Below are 22,363 nucleotides of genomic sequence, written 5' to 3'. Positions count from 1 at the left end.
TCCTCTTTGATTTCTTTTTTGACCTGTTGATCGTTCAGTAGCATAGTTTTTTAGTCTTCCTAACTTGTGGTTTTTCTCATTTTCTTCTTATAATTAACTTGTGGTTTCATACCACTGTGGCTAGAAAAGATGCTTGATAAAATGTCAATTTTCTTGAATCTACTGAGACTTCTTTTGTGCCCAGCATGTGATCTACCCTGGAAAATGTTCCCTGTGCCCTTGCGAAGAAGAATGTGTATTCTGCTGCTTTGGGGCGAAAAGTTCTCTATATACCTGTTAAGTCCATCTGGTCTAATGTGTCATTTAAGGCCGATGTTTCCTTATTGATTTTTTTGTTTGGTTTGGATGATCTGTCCACTGAGGAAAGTGGAGCAGTAAAGTCTCCAACTATTATTGGGTTGCTGTCAATTTCTCCGTTTAGGTCCGTTAAGATTTGCTTTCTATATTTTGGTGCTCCATGTTGGATGCATATATGTTAATAAAAATTACATCTCCCTCGGGATTGACCTCTTTAGCATTTGTGTAGTGCCCCTCTTTGTCGTCTACTACGGGCTTGGTTTGCAACTGTACTTTGTGTAAGTATCGCTACCCCAGCTTTCTTTTCATTCCCCTGTGCACGGAATATCTGTTTCCATCCTTTTGCTCTCAGTCTGTGTGTGTCCTTACTTCAAAGTGAGTCCTTCGTAGGGAGTGTAGAGATGGGTCTTGCTATGTATCCATTCAGCCGCCCTCTGGCTTTTGATTGGAGCTTTCCGTCCATTTACATTTGAAGTAATTATTGATAAGTGTATACTTACTGCCATTTTGTTAATTGTGTTCTGGCTGTTGTTGTAGTTCCCGTTCTGTCCCTTTCTTCTTTTGCTCTCTTCCCTTGTGGTTTGATGGTTTTCTCCTGTTATGTTTAGGTTCCTTTCTCATTTTCTTTTGGGTATTTACTATAAGTTTTTCCTTGTGCTTACCTTGAGGTTCATGTAAAATCTCCTATGGCAATAGCAGTCTGTTTTAAGTTGATAACAATGTAATTTTAAACAGATTCTAAAGCTTTCCCTTTTTACTCCCCACCCTTGATGTTTTATGTTTGATGACACATTTTATATTTTTTTGTTTTATGCTTTTCCCTCAATGAATTATCGTGATTTTAGTTAATTTTAGTACTTCCATCTTTTCATCTTTAAAAAAATTTTTTTTCAAACACTTTTACTTATTTTTGAGAGACAGAGACAGAGCGTGAGCAAGGGAGGGGCTGAGAGAGGGAGACACAGAATCGGAAGCAGGCTCCAGGCTCCGAGCTGTCAGCCCAGAGCCCGACGCGGGGCTCGAACTCACGGACCACGAGATCGTGACCTGAGCCGAAGTTGGACGCTTAACCAACTGAGCCACTCAGGCGGCCCTACATTTTTTCATCTTTATGCTTGCTGTAGAAGTGATTGGCTCATGACCTTTGCTCTACATTTACCTATTCCAGTGAGATTTTTACTTTTGTATGTTTTCTTATTATCGATTAGTGCCATTTCTTTTAAGCTTAAAGGAGTCCCTTTAGCAGTATTTGTAGAACTGGTTTGGTAGTGAAGAACTCCTTTAGCATTTGCTTATCTGAAAAGCTCTTAATGTCTCCTTCAATTCTGAATGGTAACCTTGTTGGGTTAGAGAATTCTTGGTTGGGGGATTTTTGCTTTCAGCACTTTAAATGTGTCAGGCCACTCGTTTCTGACCTGGAAAGTTTCTGTTGAGAAATCTGCTGATAGCCTTGTGGGGTTTTCCTTGTACTTGACAAGTTTTTCCTTTGCTGCTTTCAGGACTCTTCCTTTAACTTTTACCATCTTAATTACAGTGTATCTTGGTGTGGTTCTCTTCGAGTTCATGTGGTTTAGAACTCTCCGGGTTTCTTGGATCCAGATGTCTGATTCCCTCCCCAGGTTAGGGGAGTTTTCAGTCATTATTTCTTTTTTTCTGGCTCTTTCCCTCTCCCTTCGCCTTCTGGGATCGCCATAATGTGAATGTCATTCCACTTGATGTTGTCCCAAAGGTCGCTTCAGGTGTCTTCACTTTACTTAATTCTTTTTTCCTTTTGCTGCTCTGCCTGGGTGTTTTTCATTGCTTTATTTTCCAGCTTGCTGATTTGTTGTATTTCATCCAGTCTGCTGTTGGACCGCTCTCGTGTATTTTTCAGTTCAGTTATAATTTCCTTTTGGTATTTTCTTTTATTTTTCTCTCTCTGTGTTGAAGTTCTCCCTGTATTCATCCATCCTTCTCCTGAATTTAGGGAGCATCTTTATGACCATCACTTTGAACTCTTTATCAAGTAGATTGCTTATCTCTGTTTCATTTAGTTCTTTCTTTAAGGTTTTGTCTTTTTTTTTTTTTTAATTTGGAACATATTCCTCTGTCTCTTCATTTTGCCTTACTCTGTTTTTCTGTATGTATTTAGGTAAATCACTGACCTCTCCCAGTCTCAAATGAATGGCCTTATGTAGGGGAGGATGTATGGGACCCAGAAGTGGAAACTTCTTGGTCTCCAGAGCCAGGTGCTCAAGGACTGTCTCCTCTGTGGGCTGTGTGTGCCCTCCTGTTGTGGTGGGACTGTGGCTGTGACACATTGGTAGGTGGGGCTGGCTCCTGGCCTGGCTGTGGGCATGTCCACGTCTACTGGGGCACATTGGTGGACAAGGTTCTCAGTGGAGTACACCCACTGGCACTAGTAGGTTACAGGGAGAATTCCAAAATGGCGCCCACCAGTACCATTCTTAGTAAGATAGACTGAGATGGACAAAAGGGCTCCTACCAGCGTCTCAGTGCATGGGCAGAGCCCCTGCTGTTTTCTGCCACTCTGGCAGACCCCCTAAGGTTTGTAGTAAATGGATCTTCTTTATCAGTGGCATATGCTTTTTTTCAAATTGGTGTTTTCAACTGGTTTCCAGGTTGAGTGAGTGTGTGCAAGCCCCTTAAGAGCAAGTTTCCTGTTCCTTCCGGTTTTCTAGAGTCTCTGAATATAATCCCCATTGATTTTCAAAGCCTGGTGTTTTGGGGGCTCATCTCTCCTGTGCAGGGTCCAAGGGTTGGGGTGCCTGATGTAGAGCTTGAATTCCTCATTCCTCAGGGAAGTTCTCTACCTTTGATATCCCTCTTGATTGTGACTCGCCACGGCTGGGTTTTTTCCTCTGGTGCGTCGGTGTCTCTGCCTCTCATCTGGTCTCGACACCATCCTTTTATATTTTCTTGTGGAGGCTCAGTTCATTCAGTTTCCAGGTTCCTTTCAGAGGGAATTATTCCATAAGTATGTGTAGATAATTGTGTCCGTGGGAGGAGGTGAGGTCAGGATCTTGCTGCTTCACCATTTTGAACCCCGCTCCCTGCTGTTTCTCATCAATTTTTGGACATTATGTGTTGCATCCCCACAGATGCAAAGATTCGGATGCAGAGATGTAAAGGATTAGGATTTGACTCACATGACCCACCTCTCTTCCCCGATTGTTCCGTTTGTTGCCTTTGTAACTCTAGATGATATTCATAAGGTGCCACTTCCTCTTGTGTCGCCTTTTGGCCCTGACTTTCCCTTGTGTCACAGGGGCATGCTAGAGCTTGGTCTGTTATCCCTTTCCTAGTTCCTTGTTCATTGATGTCATGTGGGTAGCTTGAGATGGCCCATGTTGGAAGTATTTACACCATGGGAATCGGCAGACAGGGCAAACCAGGATTCTCCACCAGTAGTTAAACACTTTCCAGCACACTACTCACTGCTAGGCTTCTGAGGGTCCCTTCTAGCCCTGAGTCTGGTTCAGGCAGAGGCTGGGTTAGTTAGCTTGGCCTCCTGAGGCTCAGCTGGCAGGCCCAGCCCAGCACCAACACCCTTCTCTCTGTGCCGCAGCAAAGCTTCGAGGCGCATCAGGACGAGGCCGTGAGTGTGACGCACATGGTGAAGGCGGGTAGCGGCGTCTGGATGGCCTTCTCCTCTGGTTCCTCCATCCGCCTCTTCCACACTGAGACACTGGAGCATCTGCAGGAGATCAACATCGCCACCAGGACCACCTTCCTCCTTCCGGGTGAGGCTGCTGTTGGGCATCGCGCCCTGCTGTCCTGGGCCTGTGCGGGGAAGATGCTGATATCCGTGCAGCATCTTCCATGGCCAGGCGGAGGTGCCTCCTGGTCAGCCCATGTTGTTAACCCTCATAGGAGTGTTTGGCCGGCATCAAAAACTGGGCCTTCGAGAGGGGAGACAGCAGGGTCAGGATTCGAACTCAGGGCATCGTTCCAAAGCCTCTCTTGCTGTCGTCGCTCTTCCCTCTCACCCCTCGTGGGAAATGAGGCTCCAAATTCAGCAGACTTCCAGATCAGGAAGCTGCTAAAAAGCCATACTGGGTGGGAACCCAGGCCCATCTACACCTGCCGCCCCTCAGGTTGACCAGACACCCAGTTCTGCCTCCCATCACGTTTGGAACATGAGGTGAGGGGCAAGAGAGAAGGCCGACAGGGGTCTATTCCTTTAGAGGTTTTTCTAAGAAAGGCAGCTGTCTCTCTTAGTTTGCTGGTTGGGCTTTGGGGGCAGGGGGAGGGCGAAGGGCTTGGACGTCATCCCCTTGGGGCCCTGCTTCCTCCCGCAGAGCTACTGGTGATGCTCAGTGGAGAGGAGTAAGGTTGGAGTTCGCCTAATACCCTGCTCCTCCCGCATCTGCCTCTGTGGAATCGGCTCCAGGCAGCGCCCTTACCGTCTGCTGTCCAAGGTGCTGCCCAGACCCTGCAGGCCATGCCGGAGGGAACCAGGGCAGACACCTGCTCAGGGCCCGTTCCTACCCCCGGGCTGGCTTTAGAGCTTGGCCCAGGCCCCAGGAGACAAATAGACTGGTCTGGGAGGATGTAGAGGCTCCATCCTGTCCAAACTGGGCTAAGTTTGGCAGTTGGGAGAGCTGAGGGGCCCTGGGGCCAGGGACACGGGCCCGGCATGGCAGGTGGGGAGCTAATTGTTACAAGGACTCAGCAGATGGGCCGTGTGGAGGCCAGAGTGGCTGTGTGCTGAGCTGAGGGACTGATCTCCCTGTCCTGTGAGGCTGGGCCAAGGACAAGCACATTAGCCAAAACCTAAGGGGCCGCGTGGGGGCCTCTGTTTTACCACAGAGGCCTGGACCCTGACTCCAGCCAGGGGACCCAGAGATCACCCCCAGAGATCCTGCTTCCTCCCGGCCAGGCACAACAATGGTCCCTGAGTCTGGCCTGGTGGCGACAGGGGGTGGTGGTTGCTTGCTCCACGTTCAGCAGTGGCAGTAGCCTGCCACAAACCCTGCGGTGAGCTAGGTTCCAAGTGTTTTACGTACAGGGTCGTGTTTCACCGTAACCCCATGAAGTGGCTTGTCCGTGGTCACGCGGCAGGCCAGAGGCAGGGCCGGGAGTCTATGGGAGAGTCCCACGGTGTATAACAGGGAAGACATGGTTTCAGAGGTGGCCAGAGCCCTGGCTCGGCCACTGTGGGGCTTGGGCAGGTTTCTCTGCCTGCTGGTCTGTGGTCCGTCTGTGGGAGTAGACAGAGGGCTTCCTGGCTCCGGATAAATGCCTTCAGGCATGGGAAGACACCTTGCACGGGCTTGGAGCATGGTAGGTGTGTGAGGAGAATAAATAGGGCCATAATACACTTCCCAGGGTGTGCTGTGTGGGCTCTGTGGGACCTGGGTTATGGCTCTTTGCCTGTTCTTCCCTCCTTCCCTCCCTCCTTCATCCCTGATTTCCTTCCTTCCTTCCTTCCTTCCTTCCTTCCTTCCTTCCTCCCTCTCTCCCTCCCTCCCTCCCTCCCTCCCTCCCTTGCCTTCCTCCCTCCCCTTCCTTCCCTCCTTCTTCAGTTTCATTGCATTTCACAGTATTTAGCCATTATACAAGGTAAATCTATTTTACCTATGATAGAAATTTCTCTCTATCACAAAAATATTTCCACATATGCTGATAGCTAAATTACTTCAAGTTAGTGGAACACTGGGGGCAGAGGAGGGGAGAGAAAGAATCAGCCCGTCAGGCCGTCTGAGGCGGGACTGGCGGGCAGACCCGGCTGCAGGTGGACAGCCGCAGCCCCCTCGGGCACAACTGTGACTTTGCCACGTGAGCTCAAAATGCATCTGCACACCCACTGGCTCACTTGTTATCTGCAGTTACCCTTTGAAGAAGGAAGGGCGTTCACTATCTCATGATTATGTCAGGGCCAGGTCAACGGAGGCCCCAGAGCCTAAATGACCTCCTGGAAGGTCACACGCCCAGGAGGCCGGAGCCAGGCCCCTAACTGCAGCGTCTCCGAGACTTACTGGGCAGCGTCCCCATTCCCAGGCCTCAGTTGCCCCATCTGTACACGGAGGGGCCGAGATCTGAGTCGGAGCCTGGCCGTGGGGCACAGGGCAGACCAGAGCTGGAGTCAGGCTGGCTCTGCTGCCGCCCAGCCCCGTGACCCGGGGCAGGTGGGGAACCCCTGGGATCCCCGGTCCCTGCCTCCCAGGGAGGTTGGGCCTTGCCTGAGGCGGTGCAGGGACAGCACCCCATAGTCTCTGGCTGGAGTGAGTCCTGGTCCACGGCGGTGTCATTCAGGGGCATCATCTTCGTTCTCATCTTCGTGGCCATCCCTGTCCCTTGCCGTACCCGCCCTGTGGGCTGCACATCTCCCAGGGTGCCTCCCTGCTCGGTCCCCACTCTCCAGCCCATGTCCTTCCGGCTGCACCTGCTACATCCAGCAGACAGAAGCCACCTCTCGCTGGCCAGACCTCCCTGGGGCTGGGCCCTGGGACATCTGGGCGGTGGGGGAGGCTTAGTTTCCCCAGGGGTTAGTGCCCTGGGCCTCCTCTGCCAGGCCTGACCGTTCCTAGTCAGCGACACCGTGGAGCCTGGGGCTGGGGCCAGGACCCCCCAAACCCCAGAAGAGCCGGGCCGGAGCTGCCCCAGGGAGAGGGCGGCTTCAGACCCGTTTCACACTGTGCCCCTGGCAGAAGAACAACAGAGCAGGATTCGTAAATTCTTTATTAGAAATATTTTTAAAAGGCTTTTAAGTATTTTTTTTTCTTCCCCCACACCACCAAATGAAATAATTGCATAATTAGTAATAAATTTGTTCCTCCTCTAAGTGTGGACTTTTTTAAGGGCGTGTTAAAAATTTATCACGCTTCCTTCCCCCGACCCCTTTCTTCCTCTCGTGTACCCGGCTGGTATTAATGCATTTTTTGAACCTAAACTCCCCCCATCCTCCTAACTAGACAGGTCATTAATAAAATGTTCTCCAAGAGCCTGAGCCTTTTAAAGTTGTATATCTCCAGATAGATGGCTTGGGTGAGTCGAACACTGCTGCATTAAGTCTCTGTGATAAAATATTTATCCACCATTAGAATTTTTTTTTTTTTCCTTTCGGACTGTTTGTGAAGTGTCTTGATCTTTTCCTCGAGGCAGACGGGGAGGAGGAAGGGCCCTAGAATGAGGTCTGCAGATGAAGTCATTTCTCAATGCTGGTGGCACTTCTTTGGGTTTCCTGCTGCCCTCCTCTCGTCTGCTGGGTCTCAGTTGTCCAGTGGGGGCCGGGAGGATGCGGGGGCATCGGGGAGCCGTCTCTTGCTGGGCTCACGGCCCCAGGGTTCCCTGGAACAGGAGGTGAGGCAGCGAGATGAAAAATTTGCCACTGCTCGCTCTCTGGGCTTAATTATTTTTGTGGGTTTATGGCTCTGATGGAGCTGATTTTGAGCCACGAGTCTAGGTCCTTTTAATAATCACAGACGTTATCCTAATGGCCTCCTTTTATTGATTGTACACTCTGGGCTAAGAGCTGCACCCAACTGTGTGTGTGTATTATACAGACACACGTGTATTTCCAATAATCATAAAACTGAGCGAGGCAAGTTTATAATACTCACGGATAGAGAAGGGAAAGAAAATGACTTGTCCGTTCGCACGCCCCGCGCGTGACGCCCACACCCGTGTCCTTTTTCGCTATTCTGCTCTCGCTCGTACATTTGTTCACGAGCCGAGGGCCCTTGAGCCGCGAGCTGGGGAATCAACTCAACTCTGAGTGTGCAGATGAGCTGCTGCCCTCACGAGGCTTCCATCTGTGAAGGCAAGCGGCGACAGAGAGAGAGAGAGCGAGCGAGATGGGGCGATGGAGACCCTGACCAGGGCCGAGCGGGGGCCAGGTGGTGAGGAGGGGCTGGGAGCACCCGCCGCCGGCCGGGAGCCCGTCCTCCTGGTGGGCGTCTGCGCGTTTTGAGCTGACGCGGGCGTGGGGAGGAGCCCCAGCTTTGCACGCACCCAGACCCGTTCGTGAAACGGCCCTTGTCGTCCAGAGACGGGCCCGGCTCTTCTTCCCGGGGTGTGCGTTCCCACGTTGAATCAGCACCGCGAGTTGGACTCCGTTCACGTCGCGTGGCCAGGCCCACCACGTGCGTCCGCGTATCCGGGAGGCAGCATGGCCTTCCACCCCAGGCCCGCCCTCCCGTCGGAGTCCCAGGCACTGCCAGGCACCCGGCTGCTCGAGACCAAACACCTCGGAGTTGCCCTCGACGCCTGTCCGCTCTCCCAACCCGCTCTATTCGACTTCGGACCGGATCTCGAACGAGCTGGCTTCTTGTCGTCCTCCAGGCCACCACGGCGCCTCGCCACCGCATCTCTGCCTGGCTGGTCTGCTTGCTCCCTCCCTGCCCTCCACCACACTGAGGCCAAAGCACTCGCTCCTCCAAGCCAGGCCACCCACGCCTCTGCTCAGACCTTCCAGTAGCTTCTAGAATGTAGCTTCAGAACGAACAGTCACCACTCTTACCCTGGCCTACCCGCTCTCTGCTTGTCTTGAGCTCCACCCCCGTCCCGATCCCCGAGCTGCGCTGGCTGTAGTCTGCTCCTGCCACCCTCTTATTCTTGCCACAGGGCCTTTGCATGTGCTGTGCCCCAGGCCTTAGCTCGGGGCTCGGGGTGGCTGCCTCCTCCTTGTCCTTCGAAACTCACGTCCCCACGCCTGCTTCCCTATCCTTCCAGAATGTGGGGGTAAGTCAGGAAGCTCAGGAACCTTCCTGCCCACTCTCTCCCTGCCCCATGCTCCCATCTGAATCCTCTGCCTGGTATTGATGTTCCTGGTTTATGTCTTCACTTCCTCTTTCCGGTCTCTAGACTGTGCTAATACGGTAGCCGCTATGACGATGAAAACCGGATGAAATGAAAAATTCAGTGCCTTAATCCCACCAGCTACATAGCCCGTGTCCACGAGCCACCTGTGGCTAGTGGCTGCCGCATCGAACAGCGTGATCCATAACATTTGCATCATCACAGAAAGTCCTAGAGTGTTTGCTCCTCAAGAGCAGAACTTTGCGTGTGCGGATCCCACTGTGCCTCCAGCACTGAGTGCAGAGTCCTGCGCGTAGTAGGTGCTTGGGGTGTCCCGGAGTGCCGAGTGAGTGGGTCAGTGATGATAGAGTCCATTGTGTTATAGACGGTGCCGCGTGAACCCCGACATGGTAACCCTGGGGAGCCACCCCGTTCGGCTCGGAGGCTGTTTGCCGTGCACAGGAAGCTCGTACCCTTACCCGCGTGGAACTGCAGTAATGTGCTCAAGAGCGGAGAGGCAACAGAGGCACAGAGTGTAACCAGCAGACCTGAGCCCTGCCCCTGCCCCGCACTCGCCAGCTGGATGACCTCGTTGGGCCTTCCTGTCCTCATCTGGAAAACGGGCCTAACATCGGTGTCTCACACGTGTCCCAGGCCGCTTCAAGGCTTACATCCGACCAGACCGGGTTTCTGTGTGCTTTAGAAACTCCGGAGTGCGGTCCCTGGACCAGCACCCATCAGTGGCACCCGGGTACTTGCCAGGAATGCAGTTGGGGGCCTCCTGGCCCTGCTGTTGGTGCTGAGACATGCCCAGGCCACGAACCGGCGCTCCGAGCGTCATTTCACACGCCGCGTGGCATTGCTGTCGCCATGGCACATGGCATGAGTTCGAATTTCCTTTTAGGGAAGAGCTGGCCCCTCTCAGGGGGGCGGGAGGAATCAGGCAAGAAGCAAGACGGCCCTTTAGGAAGGCAGGGGGGCGTCGGTGCCGCCTGTCCCTCGTGCCCTTTTCCGGCGACCGTCGTCGTCAACAGGGCAACAGCAGTAGCGTCCGAAGGCACCTTTCTGTGTGTGCCGTGTGCCGGGCACTGGGTTAGGTGATTTCTGCTCAGTCGTTGACTTGTTTCATCCTCAGGACGAGGCTGTGGAATATTGTCATTGTCCCCTCTTGCGGGTGAGGGAGCCATGGCACAGAGGGGTTTAGGGACCGGCCTGGGTCACGTAGCTGGGAAGGGGCAGAGCCCGGGTTTGAGCCCAGCGCCTGGCCTTGGAGACCTCGCTCTGGGCCGCTGTGGGGCGTGGCTCATGCTGCGCTTCCTGCCTGTAAAGGGCAGAGGGACCCCCGCACTGTCCCTGCCACCGCATTCTTGATGAAACGAAGAGACGGCACCAGGGGGACGGTCAGGCGCTAATCTGGACCGCCATCAGTAACATGCTGGTTCCTGGCACGTCAGGCCAGGGGCAGGCGCGCTGTGCCTTCTCCCGGGGAAGGGCCCGCGTGGGCGGAAAGACAGGCCTGGGCTGGAGACCGAGGGACTGCGGCAGACTGCCGACTCGCGTCGCTTCTGCGTCCACGCCGGCTCCCTTCCCAGGCATCCCGTGTGCGCCAACATCCGCGTCGCCCTCAAACCCTGTCTTTGCTCCCCACCCGGCCGCGGAGGGCCCCCACGGGCCAGCTCCGTGGCCAGTGGCTCAACCCCCTTGCCTCCTCGGGCAGTCCCACTTTCCCCGGGTGGAAGCAGGCTGGGTAGAGGGGCACTCAGCTGGGGGATCCAGCCAGGTCAGCCTCCCAAGCCCATGTCCCGACCACAGCCCCATCCAGCTTCCTGCCGGTCTCACAGGAGGAGCCGTTTCCTCACCTCGAAGCCCCCAGAACCCACTGCTGTCCCCGGGGGAGGCTGTGCGGCTCACGCTGGCTTCTCTCTCCGCAGGCCAAAAGCACCTGTGTGTCACCAGCCTCCTGATCTGCCAGGGTCTGCTCTGGGTGGGCACCGACCAGGGTGTTATCGTCCTGCTGCCTGTGCCTCGGCTGGAAGGCATCCCCAAGATCACAGGTGAGGCTCTGGGAGCCCGTCTGGGCAGGGCCTGGGACAGTCAGCTGCAGGTGGCCGGGGAGGGCATGTCTCGTGCCCAGGTGTTTAGGCATCATTCTCCAATGTCCTCTGTCACCACAGGTGGCGCTGTGGCACGGCGGAATTATGTCCTCCCCTCCCCCTGTGGCTTCAGGATTCTGGGGACCCCTGAATAGTGGCCGGGCCCCTGGAGGGCCGAGGTGGGGAGGGGGAGGGGGGAAGCCCTGAGGGTAGACCAGCCCGGCCGGATCTTGAGCCGCCCTCCCTGCTAAGGAAGAGTCTCTTCCTAAATCCAAGATCTCCTGTTTCCATCACAGAGATCATTTTGCTCCCCCCCCCCCCCCCACCCCGTGTCAGTCCTTGGGTTTGCCAGGACGTATGGGGCAGAGACCCTGCCCCCCCCCGCGCTGACAGTCTGGTGGAGGCAGCTGAGGTCTGGGGTGGGGGGGTGCGATGCCGGCAGGTGTTCCGGGCCCGCGGGGCACAGGGACGCAGGCGCTCAGCGATCTGTGGGTGGGTCAAGAAGGAGGTGCGGCGGAGGGGCTCCAGCTGGGCTTTAGGGGATGGGGCGGAGCGGCAGGTGGGTGGGGAAGGTTCTCTGGGCGGAGCCAACGGCTCGGAGACGTGTGGCTGGCGCTTTCACACTGATGCCCCCCCCCCCCAAGTGGTTGATAAGGTCGCTGTTGTCCCCTGTCCTGCTCCTCCACAGAAAATAGCCCTAGGGTGTGGGAGAGCCCCTCCCCCGGAGGCTCCAGCATCCACTGCCGTTAGTGAAACCAAAACACCACCCAGAACGTTCTCCAAGAGAGGTCTGGGTGCCCCCTCCAAAGCTGGGCCTCTGGGCCCCTTCTCCCTGCCCCACTCTTGCAGGGAAAGGCATGGTGTCGCTCAACGGTCACTGCGGGCCTGTGGCCTTCCTGGCCGTGGCTACCAGCATCTTGGCCCCCGACATCCTGCGGAGCGACCAGGAGGAGGCCGAAGGGCCGCGGGCGGAGGAGGACAAGCCTGATGGGCAGGCTCACGAGCCCCCGCCCGCGAGCCGCGTGGGCCGAGAGCTGACCCGCAAGAAGGGCATCCTCCTTCAGTACCGCCTGCGCTCCACGGCCCACCTCCCGGGCCCGCTGCTGTCCGTGCGGGAGCCCGCGCCCGCCGACGGCTCGGCCCTGGAGCACAGTGAGGAGGACGGCTCCATCTACGAGATGGCCGATGACCCGGATGTCTGGGTGCGCAGCCGGCCCTGCGCCCGGGACGCCCACCGCAAGGAGATCTGCTCAGTGGCCATCATCTCGGGGGGGCAAGGCTACCGCAACTTCGGCAGCGCCTCGGGAGGCAGCGGGAGGCCAGCCCCGTGCGGGGAGACGGACAGCGCCCTCCTCATCTGGCAGGTGCCCTTGACGCTATAGCCCCCACCGGGGGCGCACCGCCGCGGGCGTGGCGACCGACAGTCATGCGGGGTCCTCCCGGGAGCACCGATCGCCTTCCAGGGACCGTGGGGATGGGCCTGGGTCTCCCGGAACTACCTTGGCCGAGCAGAGGAGAACCTCTTCCTTTTAAAAAAAAAAAAAAGAAAGAAAGAAAAGAAAGAAAGAAAGAAAGAAAATGAAGAAAGAAAGGAAAGAAAGAAAGAAGGAAAGAAAGAAAATATTTCAGAGTTTTGGGGCAGGGGTTTGGGTGCGGGGAGAGGATACCTCTGGAGGAAATGGCCCTCTTTTTAAAAGCAAAAAACAAACACAAAACCTCACAACTGCCTGGCAAGCCCAGCACCTCTTGTCCGGGCCGAGCGGGGCTCAGAGACGGCCGCGCGCCTCTCCTGGACGGGCGTGTGCGTGTGAGTGTATGACAGCGTGTGGGCTGGTGTGTGAATATATATAAATACGTATATATGGTGTACATTATGTGTATAAATGAAGTCTGTACATATTGGAGCTCTGGGAGATGCTGGAATAAAAGGCAAGAAGAACGTGAGTGCTTGGACTGACTTTTTGTTTTTTGAGGTGTGACGGAGGCAGAGGGCAGGAGGTAGGGCTGTTCCGGAACCAGGGGGACCCCGCCATGGCACAGGCCCTAGAGTGAGCCGTCCCGTGCACTCGCCATTGGCCACGTGTCGCTTTTTATTCGTGTAATTAATTAAAATGAAATGAAATCACAAATCCAGGTCCTGAGTCCCATGGCCACGTTTCTTGGAGAAGCCCCACGGGGTGTGTGCCTCCCGCTCTGGGCACTACAGGTCCAGCTGTTTCCATCATCCCGGAAAGCTCTCTTTTGCTCGAGAAGGGGCTCTTGGGAGCTTCTTTCCTGAATAGTTTCTCTTTAAAGTTTATTTATTTATTTTGAGCGAGAGCGAGCGAGCAGGGGGAGGGGCAGAGAGAGGGGGGGCAGAGGATCTGACGTGGGTTCCGTGCTGACGGCAGAGAGCCCGACGCGGGGCTCAAACTCACGAACCGCGAGATCGTGACCTGAGCTGAAGTCAGACGCTTATGCCTCCGAACAGTTTTTGAAGCCAAGGCTGCCGTCCCTGCTCTGGAATGGTATGGAGGCAGGTGGCCTTGGCACCTGTCACTGCCGACCCGGGAAGGAAGGGAGGCGAAGGGCTTCACCGTGTGCGGGATAGGGGTCTGGGGCTATTGCCGTGGGCCAGGGGCGAGGCAGGGAGGGGGCCGAGGGAGGAAGGGGTGAGTTCTGCTGGTGGCAGAGCCCAGGCTGTGGGGTGCAACTGGCGGGCGGGGCTGCCTGGGGCCCCGGCTTCCTTCTCCTGGCTCAGTCTCCATCCTCAGATGTCTGGAGCTGCCTGCAGGCAAGGCAACAAAACCAATCCCCCCCACCCGAAAGGGAGGTGTGTTCTCCGTCTCCCCACCCACCACCTCACTGGCATCTGTCCACCTGTCTGTCCACCCACCACCCGCCCACCTGTGCGTCCTCCCTTTCACACTTCCCGGCCTCGCGGCACCAGGCACCAGGCGGCGGGGAGGAGGGAAGCAGAGATCAGCGGGGGTGGGAGGCGGACCTGTCAACCAGACCCAGCTGTGTAGCTCGATGGCTTTCATGGACGCTCGGGGAAGCCGGGGGACAAGAGCCACCACAGAGAGGCCACGGCAGCCAGGTCCTAACCACCTGGAGGGCTCTCGCCCACTGGAGGAGCCACTCACTCACTCACCCCTTTCCGCAAACCCCTTGAGCTCCTGTTAGATCCTCGGGCACCGTGTTAGTTGCTGGGGCTGCGGAGGTGAGCGAGGCCTCAGCCGCCTTCGCCCGCAGGCGGTGCGCAGTTGGGTGGGGGGTCCCCAGGAGGGGGAGAGGGGAGCCGTGTGTCCGCAGGAAGCGTGGCCGTGGACGCTGGCCGTTCAGGACGCCGGACGTTCCGTTCCAGACGAGCCCATCTTCTCTCAGCCTCAGTTTCCCATTTAGTATCCAAGGGAGACTCACCACTGTCCTGCCCCCTGCTGGTGGGAGAGGAAATCAGGTGCACTGCGCCTGAGCTACTTACTGAATGCCCTCCCGGTGGGGCTCCCATGGGGGGGCCTTGATCCCGTTAGTCAAATGCTGGTTGAGACGTTTCCTAGGACAGCGATTGACCGGTAAGTTGCGGCCGCTTGGGCCGGTGACCAAGCCTGGGGGCTAGGATCTGGCAGGCCTGTGTTCCAGTCCCGCTCCATGAAAGGCCTGTCGTGTGTCCTTTAGCCCGTCCCTTCGCCTCCAGGCCTCAGAATCCTCACCTCTAAACCAGGGGCGACGACGCTTCAGGGAATTGCCGAGGACAAGCGGTAACGAGTCCGTGGAAAGCACCCGGGACATCCTCCAACAGCAGCGTTGCGATTATCCCTTACATCACCGCAGCCTGCCTTGTTCCAAACGATTTGAGGCAGACTGTCTTATTAAGAAGTCCCCCTTCTGTGCAGGAGTGGGCGTCTGGGAGCTCTGCGGGTCTGTTAGATCCTAGCCCTACAGAACGCTCAGCTGAAGGGGGCCCGGGAGATCCTCAGTGACTGACTTAGCTCCATGGCGAAATTATCATATCAGTCAACAGCCCTTCTCCAGAGTCTCTGACAACAGAGCGAGGGTGGGCTGGGGGCGTCTGGCGGCTCCAGAGACGTGGAAACACGTCGAGGACGTGCCTGGCATGGGAGGGAGAGAGGCCCTCGCTTTAAGGGGCTGATCAGAGTAACAATAACCGTAGTATTTTGGGAGCACTCACGTGTCCTCGTGGCCGCTCCGCTGGTGAGGGACTCGAGGCTCAGGAAGTAATTCCCCAAAGGCAGCATCAGGGCCGGACTCCTGTCCCCAGACCACCCTGCCTCCAAGAATAAAACTGGAGACAGACCAGAGTTCCAACGATGCTTTCCCCGCTCACCAGCTGTGTGATGTCAGGCGAGCACCTTAACCTCTCTGTGCCTCAGAGAGGAGATAGGAACAGTCCAGGCCAGGGGAATTGAATTGTCAGCCATTCCACATTGACGGAAAGCCTACTGTGTGCCAGGACCCGGATCCAGGTAGGCACTTGGGTAGAGTGTGGTGAACTCTGCACACGGCCCGGCCCCCACTTTGCTGATGGGCACAGAGGGCACTGACAGTAAGTAAGGACAACACGTCACGTGGTGTTTGTGCTCTGGACAGAGAACACAGATGCCGGGAGGTAGAAAGGCTGCAGAGGGGGCTTGTGATGTCAAAAGCAGGGTTGTCTGGGGAGGCCACACCGAGGAGGTGACATCTGGGCCAAGACCTGAAGGAGCAGCAGACATCAGGCCATAGAACATTCTGGGCAGAGGGCACAGCAAGTGCCAGGGGCCGAGGTAGGAGTGTGGCTGGTGGCTGGGGTGGAGGGAGCGGGCGGCTGCAGGGCAGGGGGGGCGGGGGGATGGTCACGCGTTACCAGGTCAGATCACGGAGGGACTTGGCCTTTTCCTCTGTGACACAGGAGGTCGTGGGAGGGTTTGGAGAAGAAGAGTGACACCATCTGTCATGTGCTTTCAAACGATCACTTTTGGCTGCTAGGTTGAGGCTGATCCGTCGAGGGCAAGGGCAGAAGTGTGGGAGTCCGGAGAGCACACACCGAGGGGGCCATGGCGGTGACCCAGTGGCCATGGTGGAGGCACGAGGAGGTGTCAGATCCTGTGTGGTGTGCAGCTGGGTGGGTGGGGACAGAAGGGGTGTCAGGGATGCTCGAAAGACAGAGTTGCCAGGAGGTGTGGGAGGGGCGGGCTTTTCCCGGGAAGACTGGGAAGGGGGTTTGGGGTGTTACACTGAGTTGTCGCCGAGCATCTTGGGCAGGCAGGACAGCGACTGGGAGTTTGGAGCTCTAGGGAGAGGTCCGCATGAGAGACAGGGGTGAGCGGGGAGATCTCCAGGGCGCAGAGGAGGGTGGGGAGGTGTGGGGGCCTGAGCGTGGGGAAGAGGCCAGGGTTGGAGGCTTGAGAGGTGGACAGGAGGGGCCAGGGAGCCGGGGGAGGCGGAGAACCAGGAAGGCTTGCCGTCCTGGAAGCTGTGTGGAGAGTGTCAGAAGGAAGAGGGAGCCATCTTCTGTGTCCAGTGCCATGGAGAGAAGTGACCTTGCATTTATTTAGGCCCAGAGGGGCCGTCCGGTGACCTTGACAAGAGGAAGGGGGGCCGAGCCGTGGGGGACCAGCCAGATGGCAGTGGGTTCAAGATGGAACAGGAGGCAAAGAACCGACTGGTCTGGGCATGAGGGCAGCAGGGGGCCTGGGTGGGGTCTGGGGCCCAGGTGGGCCACACGCCTTTGTCCCCTGCCCTTGCCCTAGAAGGAGAAGTGCTGTTGCTTCACCCCTGACGAGCAGGCACAGGTGGGGGCCTGTTGTCAGGAGGCAGGTGCACCGGACCCACCTCCCAGCTGGGATCCGCGCAGCCGCTGGTTGAGAATTTCAGGCTGAGGACAGGTCGCTTTCTCCCCCCACCCACCACCCACCACCTGTGGGTAACCCAGCCTGCCACCCCCTCCTGCCGCCTTTCTGCACCCCTATCCGCAGGACTCTCACCAGCTGGGCCATCTTGGACTTGGAGGCCTGGACCCTCCCCTGTCCTGCTGTCCCTGCCGCTCTCCCACCTGGTGGGCACGTTGGAGACGCAGCCCCCTGCCCGTGGTGCCCAGGCTCCCTTCAGGCTTCCTGACTTCCTCCTGGACTTGTGAGGCCTCGGGTGTGGGGCCAAGCTCGAGCTTCTCCCCTCCAGTCTGTCCCGTTTCTGACTTGCTGCCTAAAATGGGATTTCTGGCCGGGGAAGAGTGCCTCAGTGGCCTGTGGGTATCTCTGTGCTCCCAGAGCTTTGCTCTTGCTTTGGCGTTTCCCCCAGAAGCAGAGCCTCAGACGAGGATTTTGATTCGAATCCTTTATTAGGGAGGTGAGGCCAAGGACCAGCAGGAGGGGACATGTGTGGGACAGGGAAGGGAAGGGAGCCAGAACAGGGTGCGGTACTGAGCAGGTGAGCTGTAGTGGGGGCTCTGGGGACAGCACAGAGCAAGCCTCAGAGTCATCCCGGCCACCATCTGTCCCCCCCACTGCCATCAGGGTGTCCCGAGCTGAGGCTTCAGCCAGAGGCGTTAGTTCCTGGCGCTCCAGGCCAGCCAGAGAAAGAATCCCGAGACCCCCAGGACTGCGTGTACTGCCAGAGAGAACGTATGGGAGAAGCGGCTTTTATGATTTTAAATGTTTTCTTCCCCAGCAAAGCCAGGCTTTCGAGGGGATGGTCTTGCTATGGACACAGAAGTATCAGAGTTGGAACTCAAAGTTAGTTGTCCATTTCAGCTTGTGCCTCCCTGTGTCAGTCAGCCCCAGGTGCTGTAACGAAATACCCCAGACTGGGTGGCCTAAACAATCTGTCTCTCCCGGTTCTGGGTGCCTGAGAGTCCCAAGATCAAAGTGGTGTCTGGTGAGAGCCCTCCTCCTGGCTGGCAGACATCTGCCCTCTTGCTGTGTCCTCACATGATGCAGACAGGAGGCTGTAGTCTCTCTTCCCGTTCTTACAGGGGTGCTGATCCCACCCTGGGGCCCCACCCTCATGACCTCATTACCTCCCAAAGGCCTCACTTCCGAATACCATCACAGCGCGGGTTAGGGCTTCCACACATGAACTCGGGGGCGGGGCACGAACATTCGGCCCGTAACACGCATGCACACGCACGCTATCTGGCATCGGTCCGGTGGGGTGGGGACCAGGGAGCCATCAGCACATGGAGATTTATAGAGGATGAAAATAAACCCCAGGTTTCTATCACAAACGGGTCACCCCACGGCGTCCAGCTTTGCTGGCTCGACGTTCGGCTAGAGTCACTGGGGAGATAAGATTGCCCCTGTCCTGGGACAGGGGTCCCTCTGGAGTCCAGGCTTTGGAAAGAAGCCAGAGGAGACCCCGGCTGTCCCTCCCTGGGGCCAGACCGATGTCCTGGGTACAGGCTTCTTGCCCTAAGAGGGACCAGTCTTCCTGCCACCGACGTGATTTGTGGACCCCTGCCGGGCCCCTAGCCCTGTGGAAGCCCAATACACACACATACATGAGAAGGGACTGTCCCCTTGTTCTGTGGGGGCGACAGCCTCTGAAACCTGCCTCCTGGGGGCCCGATATGTGCTTTCTTTGGATTGCAAAGCATGGGCATGTGTGTTCACGTGGGCGGTGGTCACACAAGGGTGGAATCAGAGTTTTAGCCGCACACTGTGGGGACATTAACGGCACTGACCCTACTAGCCTGATGGGGGAGACAGAGCCACTGATGGGGGAGGGAGGTCCTCGTTCTCAGGGCACTCCCAGTCTGATGGAGGACTCAAAGCCCCCTATCACCTAGGTTGATAAGGAAGCTGCTAGTCTGAGGGGGGAGACCCAGCCCCACCCTCAGGGACCTGCCAGTTTGTTGGGAAAGATAGAGTTTCTGCACAGAAGGAGACCCTCGTCTGACGGGGGAGATACATTTCTGTCCTCGGAAGGTTCTCCGGTCAGATGGTGGAGGCTCCAAGCGCTCCCAGTCCGAGAGGGAAGACAGGACCCTCAACCGCGAAGACAGCTAATGATGAGACACACAACAGAAACTTTTTTTCAACAATGCCGACCCAATTACGGCGCTGCTGAACCACTTAAACTCCTCATTTGCACATTCCTGGGGAAATGGCAAATAGCAAGAATGTGTAAATTGAGGAAAATTAATATAATTACCCAAGCTATTTCTTGTCTTCCCTTCATATCAACAGAAACCACAAACCTTTCCCGGTGAGCAGCGAGGCCGACAGCTGCCTCCCCCTCCGCGGGGAACAGGTTCTTACAGGTGTGCGGGGCACCTGTAAGCCAGGCCCGACAGGTGCGTCGGTGTGCGTGGCGGAGAGGGTGCTCCGGGCCTCGAGTCGGAAGACACAGCTTGAGGTTTGGCCCTGTCGCTGGTTTGCGTGGGATTCCCGGGTCCCTGCACCTCTGGGCGCTCAAGTCCTGCCCGATACTAGTCCAGGCGTGCCAAACTTTCTTCCGGGTCCAGGCGCCATGTCAAGTGCATTGTCCCCTCGCTCACAAAGGATCACCACCAATACTCCCAGAGGGTTTCTTTCCTTACCACCCCCCCCCCCCCCCACCGGCTTTACGGATGAGAAGACAGCCGCTTGGGAAGGTGAAGTCACTTGCCAAGGGTCGCACAGCACAGGAGGGGACCCCAGGGCTACGGCCTTAAGGCCCACACCCTTGACCCGGCCCTACCCGCCCCCCAACCTTGGTGGTAAATTGGGGCCCATTCCCTGGCCCCACCCCTCCGCTCTGCCGCCTGAGGACCCTGGATGAGAACAGGGGTGCAAGTGCCGATCCGAGCCACGGAATGTTTGCAAACCCTTAGCCTTGGTCTTTCTTTCTAGCACGTGGGGGACTTTAACAGCATTGTGTGCATGGCGGTTTGGAGGATAAAATGAGTTAATTTATGTAGGCTACTCAGAGCAGCTCCTGGCCCATAGGAAGCCCTCATCAACTTGATCATTATCATCACACACAGGAGCCCTGCCGGGTGTCTGTATCCTAGATGCTCCTCCTTAGAGTGGTAAATGCCCGGGCCTGCTGGGCCCCTCCAGTACCTTCTTTAGAGAGGCACAGCTCTGCTCCAGCCAGCTTGAAGAGCACAGCAGTTTGTGCAGAAACTTCTATCAGCTCTGCTGGCTTGGGGGGCCCCAATGCTGGAGCTACTCATTGAGCTTTTTGGGCAAACAATGGCAAAGAGTGGTAACCACCATACCGATAAGTCGACATCCTGTCGTGGGCTGTTTGATGGGTCCAGAAAAGAGACCGTGTACGTTTGCAGAAAACGGGCCTCAGCCTGAGCGTGCACGGCCTCAGAGTAGATTTCAGCCCGTCCGCAAGCGTCTCCTGCTGGCCGCCGCGAGCCAGTTTCCCGCCGGGGCCCGGCGCCTGGGCAGCCAAGGAGGCCACGCGGTCCCTGGCTTCCCGGGGCTGAGCCCCCAGCCTCATGGCCAACGGGCAACAAAGGTTTGAAAAGATGAGGTTCTTGGAGGCCCTTGTCCCAGGGTCACGGGACGTCCCGGGTCAAGGAGCCAATGTGTATACAGTGCTCAGCCCCCGGGGCCTGCTCACTCAGTGTGAGGATGTCACTGTGGGGCCTGACCAGCAGCGAGCAGGTGGCTGTATGTGGGCGGGGGCGGCCGGGAGCGCCCTGTTCAGGGCCCGCCTGGAGGGAAGGGAGACTCAGGGTCCTCTGCTGCAGGGGGAGCGGGGTGGTGTCACCTGGGGGCCTACATGGAGCACTGGGCTCAGGAGCGGCTGGAGAAAGTCACCTTGCCACGGGTATTGCTGGGCCTGCACGATACCAGCCACTGCCCTGTGGCAATTACCCTCGGTAGCCTGGCGATGTCGGTCCCTCTACCTGGATCAGAGGGAGCTGCGGAAGGTCAGAGAGCTAAGACCTTCAAGCACCCCGCCCCAGCGATTGCCCCTAAAACGAGTGCCCTCCCCTCAGAAGGTCAGGGGGTCGGAAGGTCCAGCTTTACAAACACTGCGAAGCCAGCGTCTGCGGGCAGAGCTGGGCCCGAGGGCTCCTGGTCCTAGAGATTGGGTGCCGGTGGCCCAGGTGTGGCCGGAGACCCCTGAGCTCCATTCCAGAAGGTCTCCTGAGTTCTTTGCAGCCCGAACCTAACTAAGACACGATGGACAGACACGATCTTCTTCCCCTGCTGTTTCAGCTAAATTAGGTGACCGGGTCCTCTTGTGTGGCGAATCCGGGGACATGCATTTGCATGCTGTTTTGCATAACTCAGGGCATCATTTGCATTCATTTGCATGTTTCTCCGGATGTGAGATTCAAGGGGCCCGAACTCAACGCGTGTAAAATGAAATACGTATGTTGAGCCCCACTCCCCCTGAGCCGGCCTGAAGCCCACAGGCTGGGACGAAGGCGCTCAGAGGGCCGGCGGTCTCCCGGAGATGGTTCGACCAGGGAGGGCCTCCCGCCAGCTCTCTCTAGGGATACTCGGGACTGACGTGGAGGAGGAGAACTTCGGGCATCTGGGTACAAAGGACGGAGTGTCCACCACCGCCCAGAGCAGCACCTCGAACAGGTACATACAGTGGGCAGTGATGAAAACCCCTCTGCCCTGTCATCATTTAGGACCTATTCTGTGCCGGGCACCGTGCTAGACTTTTCGCACAGTTTGGCCCATTTTCTCCTTAGACCCTGACGAGGTGGGTTGTTATCCCGCCCTTCTTAGACATAAGGAAATGGAAGTGTGGAGAGGCGAGGTGACCCCCTCAAGGCCACATGATTGGTCTTTGGAGGTCCGAGACTCAGATACAGGCCAGTTTATTTCCAGAGCCTTCCAGCCCTGGTTAGGCAGAGTGAGGAACCCAGCCTTTGGCAGCTCCAAGAGCATCTCTCTCTCTCTCTCTCTCTCTGCCAGACAGAAGCCCTCTCCTCGTTCTTTCCTGTGTTTCAGTGGACTTTCTCCTGAGGAGGAAGCCATAGGGCACCTGTGCCTCAGCCACGTCACAAGCCGTCCCCAGGGACGGAGTGGTGGGGCGTCTCCCTTTGAGGGAAGGAACTTCAGCCCCTGGCATAGACCGAACACCGAGCAGGGTCCCCGTGAGCGCTTCCTGAGTTCATTCACAGATGGGATGGGTATCCCCCCTTTGCCACTGTTTGCCCCACCCTCCCGGGGGGAGTGGTTAAAGATGGTGAAGCTTCTAGGGGTGCCTGGGTGGCTCAGTCAGTTGAGCGTCCGACTTCGGCTCAGGTCAGAATCTCAGGGTTCGTGAGTTCGAGCCCCGCGTCGGGC

General features: G+C 56.9%; 1 protein-coding gene across 10 annotated transcripts in view; it reads left to right on the top strand.

Annotated features, from left to right (window-relative positions):
• Positions 1 to 13,076, top strand: part of ARHGEF10L (Rho guanine nucleotide exchange factor 10 like) — a 158,506-nt gene extending 145,430 nt beyond the window's left edge. For all 10 annotated transcript variants that reach the window (XM_047869947.1, XM_047869945.1, XM_047869944.1 and 7 more), the window contains 3 exons: positions 3,866 to 4,040; positions 10,971 to 11,093; positions 11,982 to 13,076. In XM_047869947.1, coding sequence (XP_047725903.1) covers positions 3,866 to 4,040; positions 10,971 to 11,093; positions 11,982 to 12,514 — 831 coding nt within the window. In that variant the 3' untranslated portion in view covers positions 12,515 to 13,076. The remainder of the gene's footprint in view (positions 1 to 3,865; positions 4,041 to 10,970; positions 11,094 to 11,981) is intronic.
• The last annotated feature ends 9,287 nt before the right edge of the window (positions 13,077 to 22,363 follow it).

This window comes from Prionailurus viverrinus, chromosome C1 (assembly GCF_022837055.1).
Source record: "Prionailurus viverrinus isolate Anna chromosome C1, UM_Priviv_1.0, whole genome shotgun sequence".
In the NCBI taxonomy this organism is placed as follows: Eukaryota; Metazoa; Chordata; class Mammalia; order Carnivora; family Felidae; genus Prionailurus; species Prionailurus viverrinus.
This window is presented reverse-complemented; position numbering and strand designations above follow the sequence as displayed.